General features: G+C 44.2%; 1 protein-coding gene across 1 annotated transcript in view; it reads right to left on the reverse strand.

The window, feature by feature from the left end:
- The window catches only part of LOC124776682, an 86359-nt gene that overhangs the window by 31415 nt on the left and 30575 nt on the right, over positions 1-24369 (reverse strand). Inside the window, exons 3-5 of the mRNA XM_047251785.1 lie at positions 19812-20068; positions 9863-9914; positions 1776-2024 (exon numbers count right to left, since the gene is read on the reverse strand). Of these exons, the coding sequence (XP_047107741.1) occupies positions 1776-2024; positions 9863-9914; positions 19812-19967 (457 nt within the window). The 5' untranslated portion in view covers positions 19968-20068. The remainder of the gene's footprint in view (positions 1-1775; positions 2025-9862; positions 9915-19811; positions 20069-24369) is intronic.

The raw sequence follows: 24369 nt of genomic DNA on the forward strand, positions 1-24369 counted from the left end.
AGTGGCGAATGGTCAGCACCCATTGTGAGGTTGGTACAGGTAGAAACCGCTTACGCTCTCTGGGCCCTAGTCGGGGTAGACGATCAGGTTACTCTTCCATAGGACGCCGGTGAGTACGGATGCTCTGAGCAGCATCTCTGTTTGCGGAGCTGAAATGTGTGAAAGGTTTGTTTGAGTTCCCGGTAGTCACTCTGGTGCGTGGCATTGATAAAATGCCGCAACAACTAATTCAATCAGGGAACGGTGTTAATTTCAGTAGCATTCAGTTTATTAGATGAGATCTTTTGTGCAAATGTAACTTGGCGTGGGCGAGCGGTGACACCACATGTTTTACTGCTTTAGTTAATTTAGCGTATTGTGTATGAATGTGTTGTTACTTTGTGGAATGCTTGTGCTAAATTTTCTTTGATTTACCGTTCAATTTGTATTTAATTCCCACATTTCATAATGCTGTAATGCACCTCTCGTGTTCGAAACTGAAGCCTCAGTTTCATGAGTGGAGTAGATGTGTTACAGTTTAGTAAATTTGTTTTCAAAATTACGGAGTTGTACGGTATTTTAGATGTGGACTTTGTTCTCTAAAATTGACCGTTAAAGACAGTCGCGCTATGACCCAGTGGGCTTACATGTGGGTTAGGGAAGTTTTTTTCTAAATTCTCTCTTTCGTTATGTGAGTGACCAAGGTGAACGTGGTGTCTGTGATCTTGATAAATCGTATCCAGTAATTTAGCAGTCTTGCCCCACATGTGTCGGTTCAGATGCTGCGTTGTATAATGTGCCATGAGTAGATGCACGCGCTAGCATCTCAAGTAACTGTATTTTAACTTCTGTGTATGTGTGTTACTGTGAATTATTGTTAAATTCTTTACTATTACATCTCACAGTGCTATTCCGCTCCTTAGTCAGGATCCTTAAAATCAGTCAGTTTTCACCTCCACTTAACACTGTTTTAATAAAATTTATCATGATTATTGGACTGGTGTTTCATTAAATTATCAAAAGATCTGTGAGGTGGCGATTTTTCAGTTTAATTAATTAATATTTAAATAAATTTGGCCCACTAATCATAAATTTTGTGTCTGGTACTTGTTGCAGGCAAGGAAACGTAGCCTCTAATTGCATAGTCACTTCTGGGAGTTAGGGAGCCAGTAGGAGGAGGAGGAGATTAGTGTTTAACGTCCCGTCGACAACGAGGTCATTAGAGACGGAGCGCAAGCTGGGGTTAGGGGAGGACGGGGAAGGAAATCGGCCGTGCCCTTTCAACGGAACCATCCCGGCATTTGCCTGAAAGGATTTAGGGAAATCACGGAAAACCTAAATCAGGATGGCTGGAGACGGGATTGAACCGTCGTCCTCCCGAATGCGAGGCCAGTATGCTAACCACTGCGCCACCTCGCTCGGTAGGGAGCCAGTAAAGAGATATTTTGCGTATCGGATCTTACCAGAACCTTGCCGTAGTAAAAGACGACAGGTATCATCCAAGTGGCCCGCTGAGAATCTGGATCAGAACCCAAAGGAACGTCTCTGGGCTGAGTTAGGATCTTTTCCAGGTGCCAGCGTCAACGTTACTAAGTTCTATGGTTTTGCTGTTGAGGACGATTGGGCTGCCGTTCCTCCACAGACATTCAGACATCCTACTGATAGTGTCCACAGCGGAGTTCAAGCTTTCGTCAAGGCAAAGGATGGACACACCCCACGTTAATGTGAATTTATAGGTATGTGGATACTTCTGATCAGGTAATGTATGTCGTTCACGAAGTGCCGGTGCGAGTTACCTAGGTTGGACATGAAGTGGCCCTCGTTGCCGCGGTCCGTGATGGCGGTGAGCGCGGCGGCGACGTGCGCGCGCCTCAGCAGCGCCGCCAGTGCGTCCGCCTCCGCCGGGTCTGCGGGCACCGTCAGCTGGCCGCCCTCCAGCCAGCAGCGGGAGGCCGCCGCCCCCTGGTCGGCGGCCGCGCGGTGCACCTTGTACACGCCCACGCCGGCCAGCAGCTCGTAGCCGCGGGGGATGAATGCCGTCTCCTCTGCACCACACACAGACCACGCCAGCTACTCTCATACGTCACTCTATATACAGAGAGTCCAAATGCACAACATTATATCTTCCACATGAAAGAAGATATAAACTAGCGGCGAATTTTAAAATATGAATAGGACTATGAACTTTACCTCGGCGACAGTTCTAAGTGTCTGGTTCGTAAGGTTTCCAGCAGGAACAACCCTCGTGCAGCTAGCTTGCTGGCTCTATCGTTAGTTACCCATTGTGCTACGGGAATAGCAGAACAACAAAAACCGTTTTCCGTTTTCTCCTGAATAGGTTCAATTCAGCTACAACTTTGCCTTTAAAATTTTCGTGGAGCACACACCACTGAGCCTCGTGCAGTTCAAAGCATTCAGTGACAGCATCAGCAGTTTCAAGGTACCTATTGTTATACAACAGGGTTAAACAACAGCATGGAAAGATAATACACTACTGCCCATTTAAATTGCTACACCACGAAGATGACGTGCTACAGACGCGAAATTTAACCGACAGGAAGAAGATGCTGTATATGCAAATGATTAGCTTTTCAGAGTATTCACACAAGGTTGGCGCCTCTGGCGACACCTACAATGTGCTGACATAAGGAAAGTATCCAACCGATTTCTCATACACAAGCAGCAATTGACCGGCGAAGCCTGGTGAAACGTTGTTGTGATGCCTCGTGTAAGGAGGAGAAATGCGTACTATCACGTTTCCGACTTTGATAAAGGTCGGATTGAAGCCTATCGCGATTGCGGTTTATCGTATCGCGACATTGCGGCTCGCGTTGGTCGAGATCCAATGACTGTTAGCAGAATATGCAATCGGTGCTTTCAGGAGGGTAACACGGAGCGCCGTGCTGGATCCCAACGGCCTCGTATCACTAGCAGTCGAGATGACAGGCACCTTATCCGCATGGCTGTAACGGATCGTGCAGCCACGTCTCGATCCCTGAGTCAACAGATGGGGACGTTCGCAAGCCAACAACCATCTGCACGAACAGTTCGACGACGTTTGCTGTAGCATGGACTATCAGCTCGCAGACCATGGCTGCGGTTACCTTTGACGCTGCATCACAGACAGGAGCGCCTGCGATAGTGTACTCGACGACGAACCTGGGTGCGCGAATGGCAAAACGTCATTTTTTCGGATGAATCCAGGTTCTGTTTACAGCGTCATGATGGTCGCATCCTTGTTTGGCGACATCTCGGTGAACGCACATTGGACGAGTGTATTCGTCATCACCATACTGGCGTATCAGCCGACGTGGTGGTATGGGGTGCCATTGGTTACACGTGTCGGTCACCTCTTGTTCGCATTGACGGCACTGTGAACAGTGGACGTTACATTTCAGATGTGTTACGACCCGTTGCTCTACCCTCCATTTGATCTCTGCGAAACCGTCCATTTCATCAGGATAATGCACGACGGCATGTTGCAGGTCCTGTACGGGCCATTCGGGATACAGAAAATGTTAGACTTCTGCCCTGGCCAGCACATTCTCCAGATCTCTCACCAATTGAAAACGTCTGGTCAATGGTGACCGAGCAACTTGCTCGTCACAATACGCCAGTCACTACTCTTGATGAACTGTGGTATCGCGTTGAAGCTGCATGGGCAGCTGTACCTGTACACGCCATCCAAGCTCTGTTGACTCAATGCTCAGGCGTGTCAAGGCCGTTATTACGGCCAGAGGTGGTTGTTCTGGGTACAGATTTCTCAGGATCTATGCACCCAAATTGCGTGAAAATGTAATCACATGTCAGTTCTAGTATAATATATTTGTCCAATGAATATCCGTTTATCATCTGCATTTCTTCTTGGTGTAGCAATTTTAATGGCCAGTAGTGTAATTTCCTTTCGTGTTTAATGTGATGAGGCTACCCTCCATTTAAGTGGAAAATTGAACCACCCGCTACAGCCTAAGGTCGTGGGAAACGACATAGCTAAGCTACATAGTCGAGTACGAAATAGAGACTCTGCGAAGCTTCCTGTGTTTCGCACGGTTTCCCGCGAAAACCTTTACGGCCGTGTGTTTTTTGCAGAAGAGACGGTCGCAGTAGTCGTTTACCTGGATGTAATGTAGATCTGCCTCTTCAAAACTGCCACAACATGCAAAAAATTTCAGTTTTCAACATTAGAAAGCACCTCTATATTGGCACCTGGGTGTAAGAGCAATTTCTAACAGTAAGCTGCCTCGTTGGTGGTTCGGCCGCAAGGGCGAGCGGATCTCGCATAGCGCCATTGTCTCCATGTTCGCCTATCCCAACGGTATCTTACTTTTTTGGTGAGAGTTAGTAAAACATTCCGTCGTTATTACCCCCCTTCCAACAAGTAACTTTGGGGAGACCACATCGCCATATTGCCACAGTAATGAATGCAGTATCACCAAATATGCTCGCAAAAATAAGGGACCAGTCTGACTATCGTCTGAATGTTTGTCATGAGTCTAGTGCAGGCTCATCCAAGAACTGCGCCCGGATGCGCGCCCGCGCCCCGTGGGCGCCAGGCAGTGTAGTTCAGCGCCCCGTCCGCGACCGTCTGTCGCTAGTGTCGGCATAGGGGAGAGAGAGAGAGAGAGAGAGAGAGAGAGAGAGAGAGAGACCGCACACCACTGCTCTGCGGTGGACTGTCCCGCAGTCAGATCCAATGCAAACAAAATAACAGAGGAAGCGCACCTCTGTAAAAGAGGCCGATGAAGGGTAAAACAAGCATACCATTTACCGTTTAGGTAACAACTAATGTTCATGTGGCAGAATTACTACGCGAAGCTTTAGACAACAATATCCAAAACGAGAATCGAAGAACATCTTAGTTGTTTTCTGACCCACAGGCTCTTTCTATTAGTACTGCACATGCACACTCGTCATAGGTGCAATAGGCGTCTTCTGAAAAATATATCAGTTTCTTAAATTAAATAGAGTGATAAATATTCTATTTTAGAAATAACTTTATGTAAGGGATATAGAGTCTCATTCTTACTGTTACCAGTTACAAGTAAATATTTTTTGTTATACTTCGGGCCACATCTTTTTTTTTTTCAGAGTTTAGAAATCGGATCCTTAGTTTGCTGTTTTGTACGTAATAATTTTAACCGACCAAGTTTGATAACATATTACAAAATAGAATTAAGGTTATAAATCTCTTTAATTCTTACAGTCAACATTGTTAAAGAAAACAATTAACATTTTACACTTTTTTCTTTTTCGAGGAAACGGTTTTGTCGATGTTTGGCACAATAGTCCCTGAGACTGATAACCTCAAAGAATTACTCAAATTTTTATCGCCAAGCAATGAACGATTCTTAGTTTTAGCAAACTTTAAAAGAGAGAAAAAGCGCTCACAGATATACGTGGAACCAAACATTGAGAGAACTTAGGCCGCGTGCTTGTGCAAAAGTGGAGATTTCTCTCGTTGAAGACAGCTCTAAAAGTAATCCAAAGTTTTACACATGAGAAAGTGGTCCTTCAGGCGGATATGGCACCGCAGGTCAACCAGCTCTAGTTGAAGCACTTGTGAGACGTCCTATGTCGAGGGGAAAACTGGCAAACAAATATATCTAAGGCCGATTGAAGCTCACTTATCTCTAAAAATCTGTTTTGAAACCGTTCTTGTAATTCGTAAATGATTGCAACATAATCTGAAAAATCCACATCTTCTTTAACGCTGTCTAGTGCAGGAAAGTGTCCACAAATCTTCTCGGGCAATTGTTTTTCCCACAAAATAAGTTTTTTTTTTTAAATGCTTCAATCGTCTGCACTAAATCAACGACATAGTGATTTTCGCGTTGGGGTGAAATGTTCAAAGTATTTAAATGACCAGTAAGGTCACTCAAAAAAGCCAAATTCGCCATCCACTTAAGATCACAAAGTAATTCTTCTGGACGTCCTTTCATTTAAAAGAAGGTATTTATTTCGCCCCTCAAGGAGAAAAACCGATGAAGCACCTTTCCTTTGCTCAGCCATCTTACTTCGGTGTGGTAGGGGATGTCCGGGTATTCTGCTTCGATATCAGCCAGAAATTCTTTAAATTGGTGATGTGTGAGTCCATGCGAGAGAAGATAATTAGCCATTCGAAGAGCTGTGACCATAACATTTTTTACGTTGACAATCTTCGCACAAAGAGCCTTCTGGTGTATCAGACAATGGACTGTCGTGAATAAGGAACAGCCAATTTCAGCCATTTTTGACCTCACGTAACTCAGCAATCCAGTACGTATCCCTCGTAGCGCAGGGGCTCCATCCCTTATTACACTGATCAGGCGTTCCCATTTTAAACCCATTGACTCTAACACGTTTTCCACGGCTAGAAAAATATCCAAACCCATGGTTGTGTCTTTTAATGGTATAAGATAGAGAAAGTCTTCGGTGACACGCAGATTGTCGTCGACACCTCGAATGAATATGACGAGCTGAGATATGTCCGCAACGTCCGCTGACTCGTCAAGAGCGATAGAAAGTGAAATGTAGTTTGTCGCTCTCTCCATTAATTGCTGCTCCATATCTGAGGCCATTTCTTCGACTCTGTGAGCAACAGATTGAGGCGAAAGAGGGGCACAGTTTGGACGAGCCTGCTCTAGTGGAAGTGTGAAAGATAATTGAAAACTTTGATCCTTCACTTGGTTGCAAAAAATATTCAAAGTTTGTATATGTATATACATAAAAGATGTAACCTTGTTAAAGTGAATGTTCGCTTTGAAAATGAAATCATTGTGAGTCAAATTCACCCGAAGGTTGTATCTTCATTGATATAGTAGATACAGTTCTTTGAAATAGGATGAATCTTTTCCAGTCACTCTGTATTATCTCTGCACTAGCAGCTCAGCATCAAATTTCGGCTGGATGTCAGCTTCATATATTGGCTCAGTGGATACTTATAGCGCTATAGAACCATAGGCCCTCAGTGTCAAACTCAGCTCGCTCTAGGATTAGAATTTTTTTAAATTGTTGATGTGCTTCCATGTGTTTTTAGGAGTGACTGTTTCGATTTTGTGAACATTATTACGACGATAGGCCTACCCGTCTTCTTTATGTGCTGCGAGTTTTGCTGTAATGTCTGCTCGGTGCCTGAACTCAACTAGACTAACGGGGTAATAGTCTGGTTAGAGTCCAGTGTCTGTTAAACACAGGAGATGTATGGCAAGAGTACATTGATGGTTTGTAAGGCAGAGAAGAGCTATGCCAAAGTATGATAGGAGAAGAGATCCTTGATGTGCAAGAAATAGGTCAAATAAGGCCAGAATTACACACAGTGCTTAATGATACGGATTCTGACAAATCTCGTGGTATCAGCGAAACACATTCGTAATTGTAGAAAACTGCGGGAGATGTAGGAAGCAGTTGGCTATCTGGGTTGGGTAAAGAAAAAAGAAAAAATCTATGAACCCATTATAACATCAAATTTCCAGAAAACCATAATCATCACATTACCAAAGAAGGCGAGTACTTGGAATAATAGGAACAATAATTTAAGAGTTAATGTACACATATCTATTGAATTTGAGGTAGGGGAAAGGTGCCAGTGATATGAGTACCAGTATGTAACTTGACACTGCACTTAGAAAGGGAGGCAGATTGAAGAAATATCAGTATTTTCATAGTATTTGTGGATTTAGAAGAAGCCATTGTCATTGTATGGCAAAATAAGACATTCACAATTCGTAGAACATTGTACAGAGACGACCAATAGTATAATCAATTTATAATCTTTGTAGGGATGGTAAGTTACCACTATTATTCCACAATCATTGTACAGTTTGTATATACAAGAAGCAAAACAGGGGGTAAAAGAAAATTTCGGAAAAAGCATGAGTGTGCAAGGGGAATAGACAGAATGCCAATGGCTGTAACGAAAACCCAGAAAACCTGTTGAGAGGAATGGACACCTCACCTTGCACAGAATATGACTAAAGCATAAACAGAGCAAAGAGGAAGGTGCTGAAGAGTAGTTGGAGATTAGCGTCTTGTTGTTGGGAATTACACTCTAGTGGAAGAATTCGCCTATGTAGGAGACAGGCTTATCTAACATCCAGTTTTGAAATACTTTCCATTGCACACAGGTTGCAGACTTCCGCAGCGGTTACGCAATTTTCAAAACGATGTGCCGTTCTCATTCATTTGTTAAGGGCTCCGAACAGATTGTTCCTTTTAGATTTGATAATAGTTTATTTGGTGTTCGTATCACACCAAAATATTAATAATGTATCAATCTGTTTCCACCTTCTTAGCAAATCATATTGAGTTTCTATGTTGATGAGTTACAAAGCAGATATAAATTCTAAGGTCATAGTATCATTAACATTTTTTGTATGATCTGGACTGCATTCCGTCTGCTAAGCAGCTGTAAAAAAGATTACGTACCGGACGAAAAGTCGTACGAGTGCTGACAATAACGGTAACAAATCTAGAGAAATTTGTGCAACCCATATACAGTAGAGTCAGTGGAAAAGAATCACTGACGGCTGGTAGCACTGTTGCCAGCTCTCAACTGCGAAGTGCAAACGGTTGCAGGCGTAACAATACTCGTCTATAGAGCTGCGACAACACTTCGGCTTTGATATATGGACGAATGCACATTCGTATTCCGTTATAGAAAATCCATCACAACTTTTGTGTTGATTTAAATATATTTATACAGATGGCCAACCCATTTCTAATTCATAAGGCAATTTCCAGGACCTTTTCAGTTTGACATAGCGCGTATGACTGACATATGATTTCTGATTTAGCCTGATAGGAGTATTGTAGGACACATTTATTAACACTGAGGTATTGTTGTGTGTAGGATGTTAAACAAGGGAACTATGTACACAAGTAACTGTTCGTTTTCTACATCATTTAGCAGTATTTGTAGCTGTTAAATCACTTCTTTGTGAATGTTCGTTTTTTTTATGCCATTCTGGGTGCAAAAACTTCGTGGATGAAGCATTCTCACCTAATATTATCTTTTACTATGTTTGTAATTATTACGGAGACTACCTTAAAACATAAACGAGGTACGTTAGGTTTTCGCGTTCCGTCGACATGATGGTCATTAGATACAGAGCAGAAGCTGTTATTACATAAGGGTGAGGAAAGAACGCGGCCACTTCCATTGCAAAGGAAAAATCGTGGCATTTGCCTTATGCAATTTAGAAAAAATAAGAGAAAACTTACGTTGGAATGCCTAGTGGGAATGTTATGAATATGAAGCGAAGAAAATCAGGGATTAATGTCCCATCAAGGACTATTTATAGCTGGAGCAGCAGCTCGGATTTCTAAGGCGCTGTAGTCATGGACTGTGCAGCTGATCCCGGCGGAGGTTCGAGTCCTCCCTCAGGCATGGGTGTGTGTGTTTGTCCTTAGGATCATTTATTTAGGTTAAGTACTGTGTAAGCTTAGGGACTGATGACCTTAGCAGTTAAGTCCCATAAGATTTCATACACATTTTACACACACAGCTCGGATTGAGAAAGGATAGGACAGGAAAGTGACCGTGTCATTGCCTTAAGCGAATAACACAGAATCTAAAAGAGGTTGGCCAGGTGGAGAGTTGAGCTGCCCTCCTCCTGGATGTGAGGCCGCTGTTTTATTCATTAGGTCATCTTGCGTTTTGAAAGTCTGTTTAAAGAAAAGTGCATGACATTTTTTGAACCAAGGAAAAGTTGTTTTCGATTCCTTATATCTAGACAGTTGCTTACAACCTCTGATGTAACAGTTTCACCAGAATACCACTTATCCCTCAGTGATAAAATCGGTGTTCCACAGCCGCACTCACATTACAAACCAGTAGTTAGTATCTGCAATTTGTTAAGATGAATAACCATACAAGTTGGTGTCGTAATGTTGAGAATGCATTTACCTTTCCTGCAGGTAATGTTCCTCCCTTCTCTTCCGTGCGAGTAAGCATTTGCCTGAAACACAGAGATACATTGCAGCTTAATGTGATAAAAGACTACAACTAAAATATTAGTGCCTATATAGGACTTAACAAAAAAGAGGCTTGCATGACTAATAAAGTGGTAGCTTTACTGGCCACACTGCTGTATAAGCAATCGTTTTGTCATAAAAGACATGTGGCTCTCCATACTATGTTTCTATTATCCAACGATAAAGATTAGAATTCCTCTGTCGACTTTGTATTATTTGCACGCTGAGTTATAATATACGAATAAATATCGATTATCGATTATGGAAGCAAAGTTCGATTGGAACGCTAGCCACAGACTCTTTAACCCTAATCCAAATTGCAAATTGTTATCACGTAAATTCTGTTTTCATTCACAAGATATATTTATAACAACAGCACAGCATTGCTGTTTGCTTGATGATTCCATAAATACCACACAGTCCTTCTAAATTTTGTTTGGGATTGCTGTAAGAATTCCATATTTAGAATGTTCAAGCTCGTTAAATTCATCGGGTTCCGTTTTGCTACCATGAACTAAGCATCTATTACAATTGTAGATCATAATGGGATAATAAGTTTCATGGAAAATCATGTATAAACGATGGAAACTGTGGTATAATATTAAAATTCGGTTAACGACTGCTTTCATAACTAACGTTTGTTCAACTAATGTTAGAGGTCAAAAGATCAAGTTCTACAAATACATTTCTATAAATACATCTGCAACCCAAACACAGCAGCTGCATTATTATTAATAAAATATGAATTATAATATTGAATTCTCCATATCTTCGTGAATATTACACAATTGCAAAAATTTAGACCAGTTTTAGAATCAGCACGAAAATTTCCTTACGATAGAAATATTTTCACATCATTTCGCAGTCGTTTCAAATTTCGTAAATATGACGTTTATTTAATTTTGCTAAGGTGGCAGAACGAGTTTTGGAAAGAACAGTTGTAACTTTAAATCCCAACTAATTCTATATACAAAGGAAAAACTCTTTTGAGTAACAAAAGTATCGCTATCCTTCAGCCAGCTTAATTCTACAATGCAATTGCTAAAGTACACTGGTCCTGCGCTTTGATCTGAAAGACTACAGACGACTGCAGGTTCCATGCGTCTCCTAAATTAAATCTGCCCTGTAACAGCAATCACCATTGCTACCCTGCATTGGAGATATCACTTTTATCAAAATCTTAAATAAAAATTGAATTCTGAGAAAAATTAATAAAATTATGGCCCTGACATTATTCTATTCAATTAGTGAAGGGTGATTAATATACCATTACGGGTTTAATCTCTTATAAAAATGGCAATATTTACACTCGTGTTTATAAAAAAATGGAACACCTTGAACAACTAGAGATAGGACATTCATATTCACAGGACATGTGCGGTAGTATGTTCTGCAAAAATGATTAGCATTGGAACAATGTCGGACCGCGGGTTCAAGATTAGCTTCGATATCACGACGCAACACCACCTATCGGTAAGATGTGCCTGCGTCTCTCGCTGTTGCTATAAGCCGAAGATAATGGATCAGTGTGAGTTGAACAGACGTGCAGTATGCCTCGCAGATGTAGGCACGAACCGTACCGTCAAATTACTGAGTTTGAAAGAGGGGGCAAAATTGGTATGAGAGAATATGAAGCATCCATCCGGAAAATTGTTACTCATGTGGGGCGAAGTGTGTTCAACGGCTGTGTGCAGAATGGTTCACGGAAGATAGCAAAAGACGACGAGATGGAAGACGTCGTACCACCAAGACCAGCCCCCGAGAAGATCGACGTCTCATCCGAACGGCATTGCAGGACAGATCTGCGTCCTCCTCGGCTCTGTCGCAACAACGGAACAGTGTAACACACCGTACATCATCAGGGTTGACAATCCGTAGCCATCTATTATGGCATGGGTTAAGTGCGCGTTGTTCACTTCTCCGCCTAGCTTTGACGAATGGCAATGGTGTATGGAACGACTCACTGGGGATAGTAATGGCATCAGATAGTGTTTTAGGAGGGAACCAGTTTCTGTTTGTTTGGGTGCTCTTTGGTTCGTTGTACACAGGGGGAGCGGCTTCTCAGTGACTGCATTCGCACAATACATACATCACCAAGTCAAGGGTGCGGTTCTAAGCGCTTCAGTCTGCAACCGCGTGACCGCTATGGTCGCAGGTTCGAATCCTGCCTCGGGCATGGATGTGTATGATGTCCTTATGTTAGTTAGGTTTAAGTAGTTCTAAGTTCTAGGGGACTGATGACCACAGATGTTAAGTTCCATAGTGCTCAGACCCATTTGAACCATTTTGAACCAAGTCAAGGCCTTACGGTGTGGGTTGCTATTGGGTACAACCACAAATCACGTTGGTGTGTGCCCAGGGCACTGTGACCGCTGTGACCTACGTCAATAACATCCTGCGACCCGTAGCCATACCCTCTCTGAACAACACCCCAGACGCCATTTTTCAGCAAAACAATGCACGATCACATGTTGCTGCACGATTATGTGCATTCTTGGTGTAACAGGATGTCACTCTTTTGTCCTGGCCAGCTAAATCACCAGACTTGTCACCAATCGAAAATGTGTGGGACATGGTGAAACAATAGGTACTGCACTGCGGGCCAGTGCCAACCACAACAGATGAATTTCGGAACCAGGTGAATGCAGCTTGAATGGCTTTACCACATTACGCCATTCGCGCCTTATACACGCCTGGCTCATGACGCATGGCGGACCCTCTGTCTGCTTGGCAATAGGACACATGCTGAACCGAAGCGACTGAAGTGCTAATATCTGCTGAACATAATAACGCACATGTCCTGTGAATATGAACGTCCTATCTCTAGCAGTTTTTTTAATTTCTTAACATGAGTGTATTAATCATAAAATAGAACAAACAACACACTTTAAGAGAGATGACAAATTAATCATGAAGAGAAGCAACACATAATTACCATTCCACTGGGTGGCGTTTGGTTGGCAAAGACTAAGGTTTATCTATGTAAGCTATTTACCCTGGCTCAGAACATGGATAACGCAATCTGAGAGTATCTAATGCTGAATAGACTTTGACGGATTTTGTATACACAAAAGTTACTCTACATCGGTGCAGCTGAGGACAAGTGGCGACACGGTGATTCTGTTTGACCTAACAAGTCGGAGCAGCAACTCTATACCCCTCTCTCGATGCATAGCGCTGTCCCGGGGGTGACGGTCGCTGAGTAAGCGGCGGCAGAGCAGCGATGAGCGGCACCTGTAATTCGTTACCGCGGGCACGAAGTATGCAAAGTCGTAGGCAGGCGATCTGTCAACGGATCGCAATTACTCTCTAAGGGAGCCCTGGCGTCTTAGCAGATTCCATCGTGTGACATTCCCCTTTGCCGGCCACACATGGGTCAATCTCACTTCTACGGCAGTACGCACAAGGAAATCAAACGTCGAAGCGGCAATACTATACAAATGAGGTTGTCCTCGGCCCAGCGAGTTGTCAGAGATGATTGAGAATCAAACTGTCGGTACACCGCAGGCTCCCCACTTAACACTTTGCCGTCCGCACGTCCGCTTGGCGCCGGCAGCGCTAAGTCGGATTACTTGCCTTGTCGCAGGCCGCTTGTCACCTTTCCGTTGATAACAAGCTTCAGATACATTGACTTTTGCCCGCTTTAATTTTCCGTAAATCCTCTATTTTGCCGTATCGTTCCACAAACTTGAATTTTCTTTTCTAGTAACTTCTCTGCAAGTTCTACACTGTTATAATAATTATCCATGCAGAGGTGATTCCACTTTGCATCAGAAGGAGTCAATAGTTCCATCACTATTTTTCCCAAAGGCTATCCAGCGCCGTAATATACCTTGAATGAAGAAATGTATCCCGTACTCGAATCACACAGCATCCGAATGAGTATGCTGTATTTCGTAATTTTTAACAGATTGTAAACTTTAAATTTTAACCGTCCACGCCACGGTATCATTCCTTCATCAATTGAGATGTTTTGACTTGGATTAAACGTTTGTGTAAATTTTTTGGAAAAACAATCAATTACGAATTGTACTTTGACAAGCCGGTCGGCATTATCCGGTTTACTGTTGCTGTCGGAAAAATGTAAAAATTATAATATTTGTCTGAATCGGTTGCGGGTTATCGTTTTGCGAAATATCGGTGTGTCTGTCGACGGATTCGTTGACCTATAATAATCGATCCTTGCTTTTTTTTCTACAGTTCCCATAAGGACAGCAAGCCCAAACCATTTTCTAAGTTCGAGTCCCGTAACGTCGACAAATTTGACATTTTCTTAATTCAGTTTTCTTCTATTGCAATTTTGACTATAGTACTTGTTGGTTTCGTTGCTAATATGTTCAAATAGATCGTTCCCAACATATAATTGTACGATATCCTCGACGTTCTGTGTATCGTTGGGAAATATGTTTGGACCTGGGAATCCTTCAAGTTTATTATTGGTTCTCAGCAAATCAAAGTCTGACCACTGTGCACTGTGTTCTTCGTCTGATTCAGCCGAATCAGTTAGCAACCGTAGCGTTCAGCGAATTCTTCTTGGACGTATTTCGCTCTCTTCCTGCGATTCTGCTTCGCTTTCATTATTTTGATATCTAATGTCTTCTTTCCAATCGGTCAAGTCGTCCGGAACGTCAGACAAGATGTCCGCCCATTCATCGTAAGTAATCCTATTATCTCTTTCGTCCACCATGATGAAAGGGCACAAGTACTATTAAAACAAAACACTTGTTGACGTGTGTAATTTATTGTTACCTAAACAAAACACCAACAGAATGCAAAACATACTAACGTGCTGTCGCTGGCCACTGAGCGATACTACGCACACGACACCACTGTAGTGTCGCCGACCACTGTGCGATACTATGCACACGACACCACTGCGGTGTCGCCGGCCATTGACCGCTATTTCACGCACGACACTGTTGTGGTGTCGCCGGACGGCTTAGTGTTAAGATCAGTGCTAGTGGGAAGTCACGTTCAGGGTGAGTATCCCAGGTGAAATCCACTCATAAACAGAGTCAAGACTAGAATTTCCTGTCCAGACCACAGTCTGAATGATATGAAACTTTTCTCCACACATCACTTTTCCATCAAAACTCGGTAAACTCGGAAAGGGCACCAATGCAACCGCTCCCACACGGCTTTCGTGCCAGTCATACGACTACACCAGCGACACGTCTCCCCTCTAGCTAGTATCCTCAGCCTCCCGACCAATACTAACCAAAGTTAATAACATTCTTTTCCCTGCTAGAGAAGTAGTCAATCCCTGACTCGTAAATGTCGGCGCTGGGAGGAAAAGACTTTATCCTTCCGAATTGTGTTTCCCACGGCCACTTTAGACGGCATGTTTGATAGTTTTCTTTTAGGCCTAAAGTGAACAACACAGAGATCATTATCCTGAAGGGTCGAACGTTACAGAATGTCTGATCAGGAGCCTTGGCTCAACCAAGAGAAGTGCTTTTGTGTCCCGACAGAGATCATTTCAGAGTCACCACAAATGTTACGTTCCATCATAAAATTCTTCCCAAGAACTCGGCAGGCAAAGGGACGATACCACCTAATGACTCCATCTATAGCGTCCAGTCCAATACAAACATGGGAACTCGTGGATTTTTATGGACGCCGGCTGTAAACACAATGGGCGTTTATGACACTGTCGAAACGCCTCCGCCGGGCGACCTACCTTCTCTCCTGCGCTCCTGTCACTGCCGTGGCCAGAAATGCCTAACAGGTAGATAGAGGTAGGCCGTTTTCCGCCTCTTCAGTCAAAAGCATTGTTTCGCAGTTTCTGAAATTTGCTATAGTTCTTCAGAATTTCTTACTGACTAATCCTGTGCAGCTCTTTTCCATTTTCTCTTTGAGAAAAGTTACCCTTTAAAATTTGAGAAAAATAGAGCAGTCCCACGTAACATAAAACTGAAAAATTGTTGCATTTTCCTGCTGGTAGATTTCATCATGCTGAGGAAAAACAAACTGCACGTAAAGATGGACGTTGTCCCCAAGGATGGATGCATGCTCGTGTTCTTCCACTTTTCCTTCCAGAGAGACGAGATCACCCAAAGAATACCACGTAAACATACCCCAGGTCGTAACGCTCCACCGTCCGGCTTGGACCCATCCGATGATTGATGCAGGGTGTCAGCTTTCAGATCTTTCACGCTGTACACAGCGACGGCCATCTGTCTGATGGACCATAAACGTGATTAGTCTGAAAAGGCCGTCTGTCACTACGCAGTAGAAGTCCATTTGCGGTTTTGGCGTGCAAGCAAACTCCAGCCTTCGTCGCCGAAGAACAGGAATCAGCATTGGTGGATGAACTAGTTGCACGCTCCGGATGCCCATTAGCAGTAATATTTGCTGAACGGTCGTTGAGGAGACACTGTTCGTAGCCCCGTGGTTCATCCGGGCGGTCAGTTGCGTAACAGTTGCACGTCTATTCTGTTATCCACACATCCACTGCCGTCGTTCACCCCTGTCATCTACGCCCCTTGGTGCAACAGAGTTGCCTCGACGCCGGTTTCTGATAGCGCCACTTTGCCATGCACAGTATACTCTAACCGCAGCAGCATGTCAACAGTTTACAGAGTTAGCCGTTTCGTAAATGACTGGGCCGTTGTCCCGAAAGGCAATGATCATGCCCGTTTGAACGTCTTATAAATCGCTCCGTTTCCGCATTACGACAATGGCAGCACTGTGTTCCGCTGCGTCCCCCGACACACTCTCCACTGATAGTGCCACCACCTGCTGTCTGCGATTGCTAAGGGACGTTGACGTCGAACGTTAATGTGGGTGGACGTGTAACAGGGCCTTTGGACTATTGAACACAAGGACTGAAATGTCTGCCTTGACATCAGTCAAATAACTCCTACTTCTGTCTGTCAGTAACCTGCAATGTCTTCTGCACATCTGACTACACCAGGATAGACACATCGATGGTTAAATTGAAATAATCTTGGCGTCCTTTGTAACTTTATGAACAGTGGTTAACAAGAACGAAGGAACCAAATCAATGGAGGCAACTAAACGCACCACAAAAGGACAGCCGTTTCATATGAACAGAATGAGTGACTGAAACTTCCTGAGATATTAAAACTGTGTCCCTAACCGAGACTCGAACTCCAGACCCTTGCCTTTCGCGGCCAAGTGCTCTACCGACCTTTATTTTTTTAAAATATTAGGAACCGCTGCAGGATCAGGACGGCGGATGGCGCAAGGGTCGACACCCGAGACCTGGGCATCCCGCCGCCATGCCCAAGCAACGCGTTCTACGATCGAAGGATCAGAGAGAGGATGTAGCGGGAGTGTCTATGTTTTTTCATTTATTTATTTATTTATTCAATTTTTACAATGTTTAAATTTCTTTTTTTAATCTTTATTTATTTTCTATTGTATTTATGGATTTAATTTTGTTTCATAAAAAAATATCCTACAGCTGCCGTAGCAAAGGGTCCGAGTCGTCTTCTCGTCTGTTGGGAGGGGTTCCCCCCTATTCCGTCCGTAGAGGATCAATATGCTCGAGGATCCTTCTTCATTTTCAGCGTCTCATACCCGGAACGCCCCAGTGAGCAGGAGGATCCGCAATTATTGAACCTACACAATTTTCGAAACGGGTTCTGTACTTCGGGTGGCGGGTGAAAGCTGCATGTGTCGTCATCAGTAGGGACCAAAAGTCGAGTGTGCCTTTGTGAGCATTGCAAAATACGTAGTAAAGGGCCATGTCTTTTAGTCAGTTAACGGCGTTCGTCCTGGTCGATGGAAAGCATACGCCGTCGGGACGCAATATGTCATCAGGGGAGATAGACTCCGGCAATCACCGCAATAGTAATGCCAGCATGAGGTGCGTCAGTAGCCAGCATACGCTGGTCGCGGCGCAAGTCAGACGGTATGCATCCGAGTCAACGACTGAGCATGTCGGACACAAGGGCTCGTCAATCAGATGAATGGAATGTAGCCTCTGACGATTAGCGAAGTTCTGATTCACAGCCACGTACCACAATGGACGCACCGTCGTAGGTAGAAAAGGCCTCTGTACCGCTCGCCAGACAGTGTTCCAGGCAATTTCAGGATGTCTGTGTGCGACCGTACTGATAGGTTGCTACTGTTGATAGAGGCGATAATAGTCTTTCCTGCTGGGCACCCGTGTCGTCGGAAGGTCTGACCCTAAGTAGCAGAGGTACTAAAGAAGTGGACGAGTGCCGGTGAATTGTGTCTTACAGAAACCGGGGGATGCAGAGAGTGTGGTGCCACTTCAGTTATCAGGGTGCCCGTCAGAGCGGCGTGGGTGGAGATCCACGTGCGACGCATAGTGTTGAGATAAAGCGATCGCACACGCTTATAGACATGAATGAAACCGATACCTCCCGCCCGCTACGGTAGTGTCAGGGTGGCGTATCGGACTTTAAAAGCAAGGCCGGCGATCACGAAATGTCCATATGCTGCTTGAAATCTGTCGGCCATCACAACCGGCAAGGGAAGGACATGTGCAAAACAGTTCAGTTTGGAGACTTGACATAACGTGTTCTGAGGAGCATAGCCATGCGACGCAATTTGGTGTCTCGTATCAGAGCATGTGTCTGGTGTAGGAGCCGGCGGTGCGTAGCCGCTGCCGTGCGGCGAACATTGCTATAGATCTGCACTGCTGCCGACTGAGCTACCGAAGTACGTCGCACGACCCCTCCTCACAGATTTACCTCAGGCACAAAGTACCTCATGTCCTACCTTCGGAACTTCACAAGCGTTCTCCTGCGAACCTTACAGGCGAACTTCCAGGAGTGATAGTTCTGCGAGGTTTGTAGGAGAACGCTTGTGAAGCTTGGAAGGTAGAAGGCGAGGTACTGGTGGAAGTAAAGCTGTGAGGTGAGGTCGTGAGTCGTGCTCAGGTTGCTCAGTCGGCAGAGCACTTGACCAGAAAAGATAAAGGTCGCGAGTTGTAGCCTCGGTCCGGCATACAGTGTTAATCTGGTAGGAAGTTTCTCATCACCATCCACATCGTTGCTGTGTGAAAATTTCAGTCTGAAAAAGTTTGATTATTTTAAAAGAATGAGGTAAAAAGCTCACCATCAAAAGAAGGTAGTATTCCTTCATATTAGATTATCCTTCACTGTTCGGCACCGGCACCTGAGTGGTCAGCGCGACAGAATGTCAATCCTAAGGGCCCGGTTTCGATTCCCGGCTGGGTCGTAGATTTTGTTCTCTCAGGTACTGGGTGCTGTGTTGTCCTAATCATCATCATTTCATCCCCATCGCCACGCAAGTCGCCGAAGTGGCGTCAAATCGAAAGACTTGCACCCAGCGAACGGTCTACCCCATGGAAGGCCCTAGTAACACGACATTTACATTTATTTATTTATCTTTCACTTTGTCCACAGGATGACTATACAACCTGCCAAGATTGTACAGAACAACTTCGCTATTATATGTACACTTCTGTTAAATATTTATGTTCAAATGGTTCAAAATGGTTCAAATGGCTCTGAGCACTATGGGACTTAACATCTTAGGTCATCAGTCCCCTAGAACTTAGAACTACTTAAACCTAACTAAACTAAGGTCATCACACACATCCATGCCCGAGGCAGGATTCGAACCTGCGACCGTAGCAGTCCCGTGGTTCCGGACTGCAGCGCCTAGAACCGCACGGCCACCACGGTCGGCTAAATATTTATGTATCGCCATGTAACCTGAAGATGAGGTTTGTACCTCGGAACACATTACTTTATTAAAAAATTAAATTAATTGTACAGATAATTTTGTGACTGGCAGCGGCCCCTGAAAAACTTTCCGCATTTCCCAAACAGTCACGATCGATCAACTGTCAATACGGCCTTAAATTTTCATGTAGACGCTTGTCCAGTGAAGCGCCGGACACTTGTGAGACTGCTGACCTTGCTGTAGCCGCAGCCGATGTCTATCTGCACGTGGCCGAAGCCGACCACGCGGCAGCCGCAGCGGATGCGCTGGTCCAGCCCGCCCACGACCGCGGCTACGGAGGTCACGCACAGGGCGGCCACGGCGATGGCAGCAGCGGTGCGGAGTGTCATGACCTCAGCTGTTCGCCACCAGTCACAAAGAGGCCACCGCCCAGCCTCCTAGCTGACCAGCAGCGCCTCCAAGCCACGTGCACGTCTTTGGCGTGAACTCACTGTACAGCAATACATACTTGGCATAAACAAAAGTCTTGAAGGGTTGTAGGAAATGTAGTGATTATTGTGTAGTCCATCTCGTTTTGGACAACAGGCTCTGCTGATACCATTTCGTAAATACACTCATAGTCATAAGTGTAGCTGTGCCTACGTGGCACCAGTCTCAACTTCTGAAACTTAGCTGGCACATTTGTCACGAATGTTTTGAGGTTTATTACTAAGTTAAGCTCATCTGACGTCACTCATATTAAAAGAGCACACCACTCGCTTTGGAGCGCTTAGAAAGTGTACAAACGATAGCAGACCCGCCACCGGTGACGCAAAACACAGCAGTGAAGTATGTGCCAGTCGGTTGCGCTAAATCAGCAGAGTAAGATTCGTCGACGTGCAGACGTGACACAGTAATTGCGGAAATGAGCTGTCGCGTTTGGATACGCTCAATACCACACTGGAAGCTCGATTTGGGGCATCGATCCGGCCGCTGTGGCCGAGCGGTTCTAGGCGCTTCAGTCCGGTACCGCGCTGCTGCTACGGTCGCAGGTTCGAATCTTGCCTCGGGCATGGATGTGTGTGATGTCCTTAGATTAGTTAGGTTTAGGTAGTTCTAAGTTCTAGGGGACTGATAACCTCAGATGTTAAGTCCCATAGTGCTCAGAGCCGCTTGAACCATTGGGGCATCGACCCGGACTGTTCAACGCGCCTACAAGGAATGGCCTACCACTTGCTGCCGTGCAATGTAGCATTAGAACAGCGATCGTAAAAAGACCCTGGTTGACTGGAGCCGGAAATGAGTGTCACGCCTCGTCATGATAACTGGTTTTAAACACTTCAGCACCTGCTGCTACCAGTGAATGCAGGCAGCCCCAGTCAGTTTCCGATGGAAAATTGCAAAGGGAACTGCATGCATTGGATATTCGGATTCAGGTACCTCACAGTATGTATTACTCACTGTGAAACAAAGAGTTACATGTCTTTAGTGGGCCACACAATATAGATACTGAACAATAACTGACTGCGTATTATGCAAGGCATACAGGCAACCGACGGTCCACTGAGACGCTTAACCTGCAGCGTGCTGTAGATCATGTGCTGTTATCATTCAGTAATTGTCGCTTCCTTCCCCTCTCACAGATATGTAAGAGGGGTATCCAGATCAGTCGTGAAATGGAAACCGCACTGAAAAACCGATGAAACTCTGCACAGATCTGCTGCCAGTGTCTCTGTTACGCTCATCGATAACGTCACGTTGCATTTTGCAGTTTCGAGTGCACAGTAGGCGCGTAAAGATGTCTAGAAAATAGTATCTCCCTCCAACTATAGGTGCCCGTCGAGAGATTTCGCCTGGTTTCATGCAACCTCACGTAATGTAACTGTCATACATTTCCTTCTTCATGACAATACTCGGCCACACACTGCAGGGACAATAAAGATGCTCCTGCAGTGTTTTCAATGGGAAGTATTCGATCACCCATCACAAACCCGGACGCGACTCCCTCTAATCACAACAACCGCTGTCTATGAGGACAGAATTTTAACAAAGACAAAGAGTTGCGGACCAGCTTAGAGAGTTGGCGGAAAACACAGGAGGCTTCTTTCTGTGACGAGGGTACTGGAAAGTTGGTTCAACGGTAAGACAAATGTCTGAATCGGAGCAGCGACTATGCAGAGAAATGGCTGGAAGGTGTAGCTAATTGTTGCAGATTAAAAATTTCTGATTTTCATTGTGGTTTCCATTTCTCGTATGATCGGAACTTATTTTCTGAACAACCCTTATAATTTCTTACTTCCAAATGTTTTCTCATGTGCTGTGGCCGAGACAGCGTCGGACTTCTAGTTTTAGTGTCTAAGATAGCCGTTCGAATAGGCCTATATTGGCACAAGTAGTAGTTTAGCTTGATCTGGTTATATTTTTCAATATGTACGGAAATTGAGCCAGACATCCTATTTTGAGGAGACACTAATCTGTAGTACCAAATTATCACTGAAAAATTGTTAAGATAGGAAAAAATATCGAGAAGATAGAAAAGTTGACTTAGTCCAGCCGACAGCATGTTATTAAACGTAGCGTTAGGATGACCACTAACTAACTGACTACCAAGCACGCCTAAGAAACAAACAAAATCGTCCGAATGTCGAACGAACTCGGGAGAAAGCTATGCTGAGGGAGAATGGAAGTTGCTAACAAGCCTTGAGAGTCCTAGGGATACGTTGTAATTACGGGCATAGTCAGTAGTGCGTATCAGAGTATCAAAGCACGGAACTGCACGTAGCGCCGGACCCAGGCGTGCGTGGTCTCGACTCTGCCGTCTGTTGATGCCATGACTCGCGATTCGACGGAATTTACAGCAATTCTCGACTCTACAAGTCAGAATACATTGTACTGGACGTCTGAGCATCCAGCTAGTGTAGTGACAGACTTCTGCGCCAATCTACACGTTTACACGAAACGAGTGAATGAACTGCGCGAGTGATCCTAGCGAGAAAGTTGAAAGGGTACAGTACCGCCCGACATTGAAAATAGGCACAACATACTTCATTATTTTTGTCATAACAACACATTTTTTTGTAAAATAACTCAATTTCAATTAATACAGCGAAGCCGGATACCAGTGTGGGAAAGAATGACAATTTATTTATTTAATTGATCACATGTGCACTCCCACAAAATAAATCCCTACATCCTGTTTGGTGAGATCAGTGAAATGAATGAATGTATGGTCGTCTGCTAACCGCAGATAGTGAATGTGGATATATGATCATCTCTGAGTCGATCCTTTGGCCACCTTTGGTGGGACCAAAGAGATGAAATTTACCTGAGCTTTGAGCGCCTGAAATGTGGCTGACCAATACGGTAGCAAGGTGCTCCCCCACTTCATCAGAGGTGCGAGAGGACCTGAAGAACGGCCATGTTTCGGCACTCTGCCGCTGGATCTTTTGTTGTTAAGACCTGTTTTAGGTGTGCTCCGTAATCTTCGGAAGTGACCAACGGTCACAATGAAACCACGTGTAGCAATAAGTTGAAATACTTCCGTGTGCTTAAATTAAGCTGAATTACTAGCGTGTGTACAATAAGTTGAAATATTTAAGAAATAGTGTGTGTACCATAAGTTGAAATATTTAAGAAATGGCGTGTGCAGGACTTGAAATTAGAGACGAGTACTTCCATGTGGTGAGTACTGTGTGAGTCTCAATCTGTGTATGAGACAAAGGATAAAGAGAAGTACTCGTCCATGGTATCAGTTGAGGACTCGCGTGTGTGATGAATATGTTCTTAATATTACTTTGCGTGATATGATTCCGTGTGACGCTAGATTCAAACTCAGAGAGAAGCAAGGTGAGTCGGCCGTCTATCCAGCAATGCCACTTGGCTTGCATTGCACAGGAAGACGTGCATATATCTCCAGAGTTCATAGTAGGAAAGTAGAATTACAAAGTGGGGCAGTGTCGTGTGAAACTGCGATAAATACTAATTGAAGTGGGAAAGCTGAAAGTGATAGTGTTGTGACTATTTATTGTATTGTATTCCATGTTGTAGTGTGGTGTATGTCATGTAATTTGGGTATGTGTGGTTCGCATGGGAGAGTAACATGGTAGTTTCAAAAGATTAGTGGGTTATGCTTGTTCCTTCTGTACCGCTCGATCTGGAGGAAAGTTTCGTGATAATGATTGTGAGAGTCGAAGTGTGAGATATAATAAAAGATCCACCATCCTAGCCAGAAAGTGCACTGTAGCGTTAAATAATTACGAGACCATAAGGTAGAGAATCACCAATGTAAAGCCATGCCCACTGGGCGGAATTTCTCATGTGTTATTGTTGTAGGTTATAGAATTTGTATGTTTAGGTTATAGAATTTATCGGAATAAATAAGATAGTGAAAAGAAAAAGATTGGTGGACTTTTCCTTCGAATTGTATGTTGTCATGATGTCCCGAATTTATAATGTGTGCGCCATTCATATTCAGTGCGGTGTCCACGTGTTCATAAAAGCCGTTAAATAAAAGAAAAAAGAAAGTGTGGTATTGCCAGTGCATAGTGAACAGTCAGAGTTCTGTAAATTACTGATAGTCAGATGTGCGTTTCCGTTGCGCATTATTCATACAGGAGGATAATTTGTAACTTTATTGTGAGTACTAGAGTTCATGTTACTCGACAGATAAGAATTAATCCGCTCGCTTGGCAGACCACTCATCATGCAGACCTGACTGCTTGATGCCACAGTATGAGCAAGGCATGTGGGTGCCTCTCAAAGTAAACGAATGCAGTCCCTCCAGAAGTTTCATAACTAGCATGGTGTGCCTCC

The sequence above is a fragment of the Schistocerca piceifrons genome, chromosome 2, assembly GCF_021461385.2.
Source record: "Schistocerca piceifrons isolate TAMUIC-IGC-003096 chromosome 2, iqSchPice1.1, whole genome shotgun sequence".
Lineage (NCBI taxonomy): Eukaryota > Metazoa > Arthropoda > Insecta > Orthoptera > Acrididae > Schistocerca > Schistocerca piceifrons.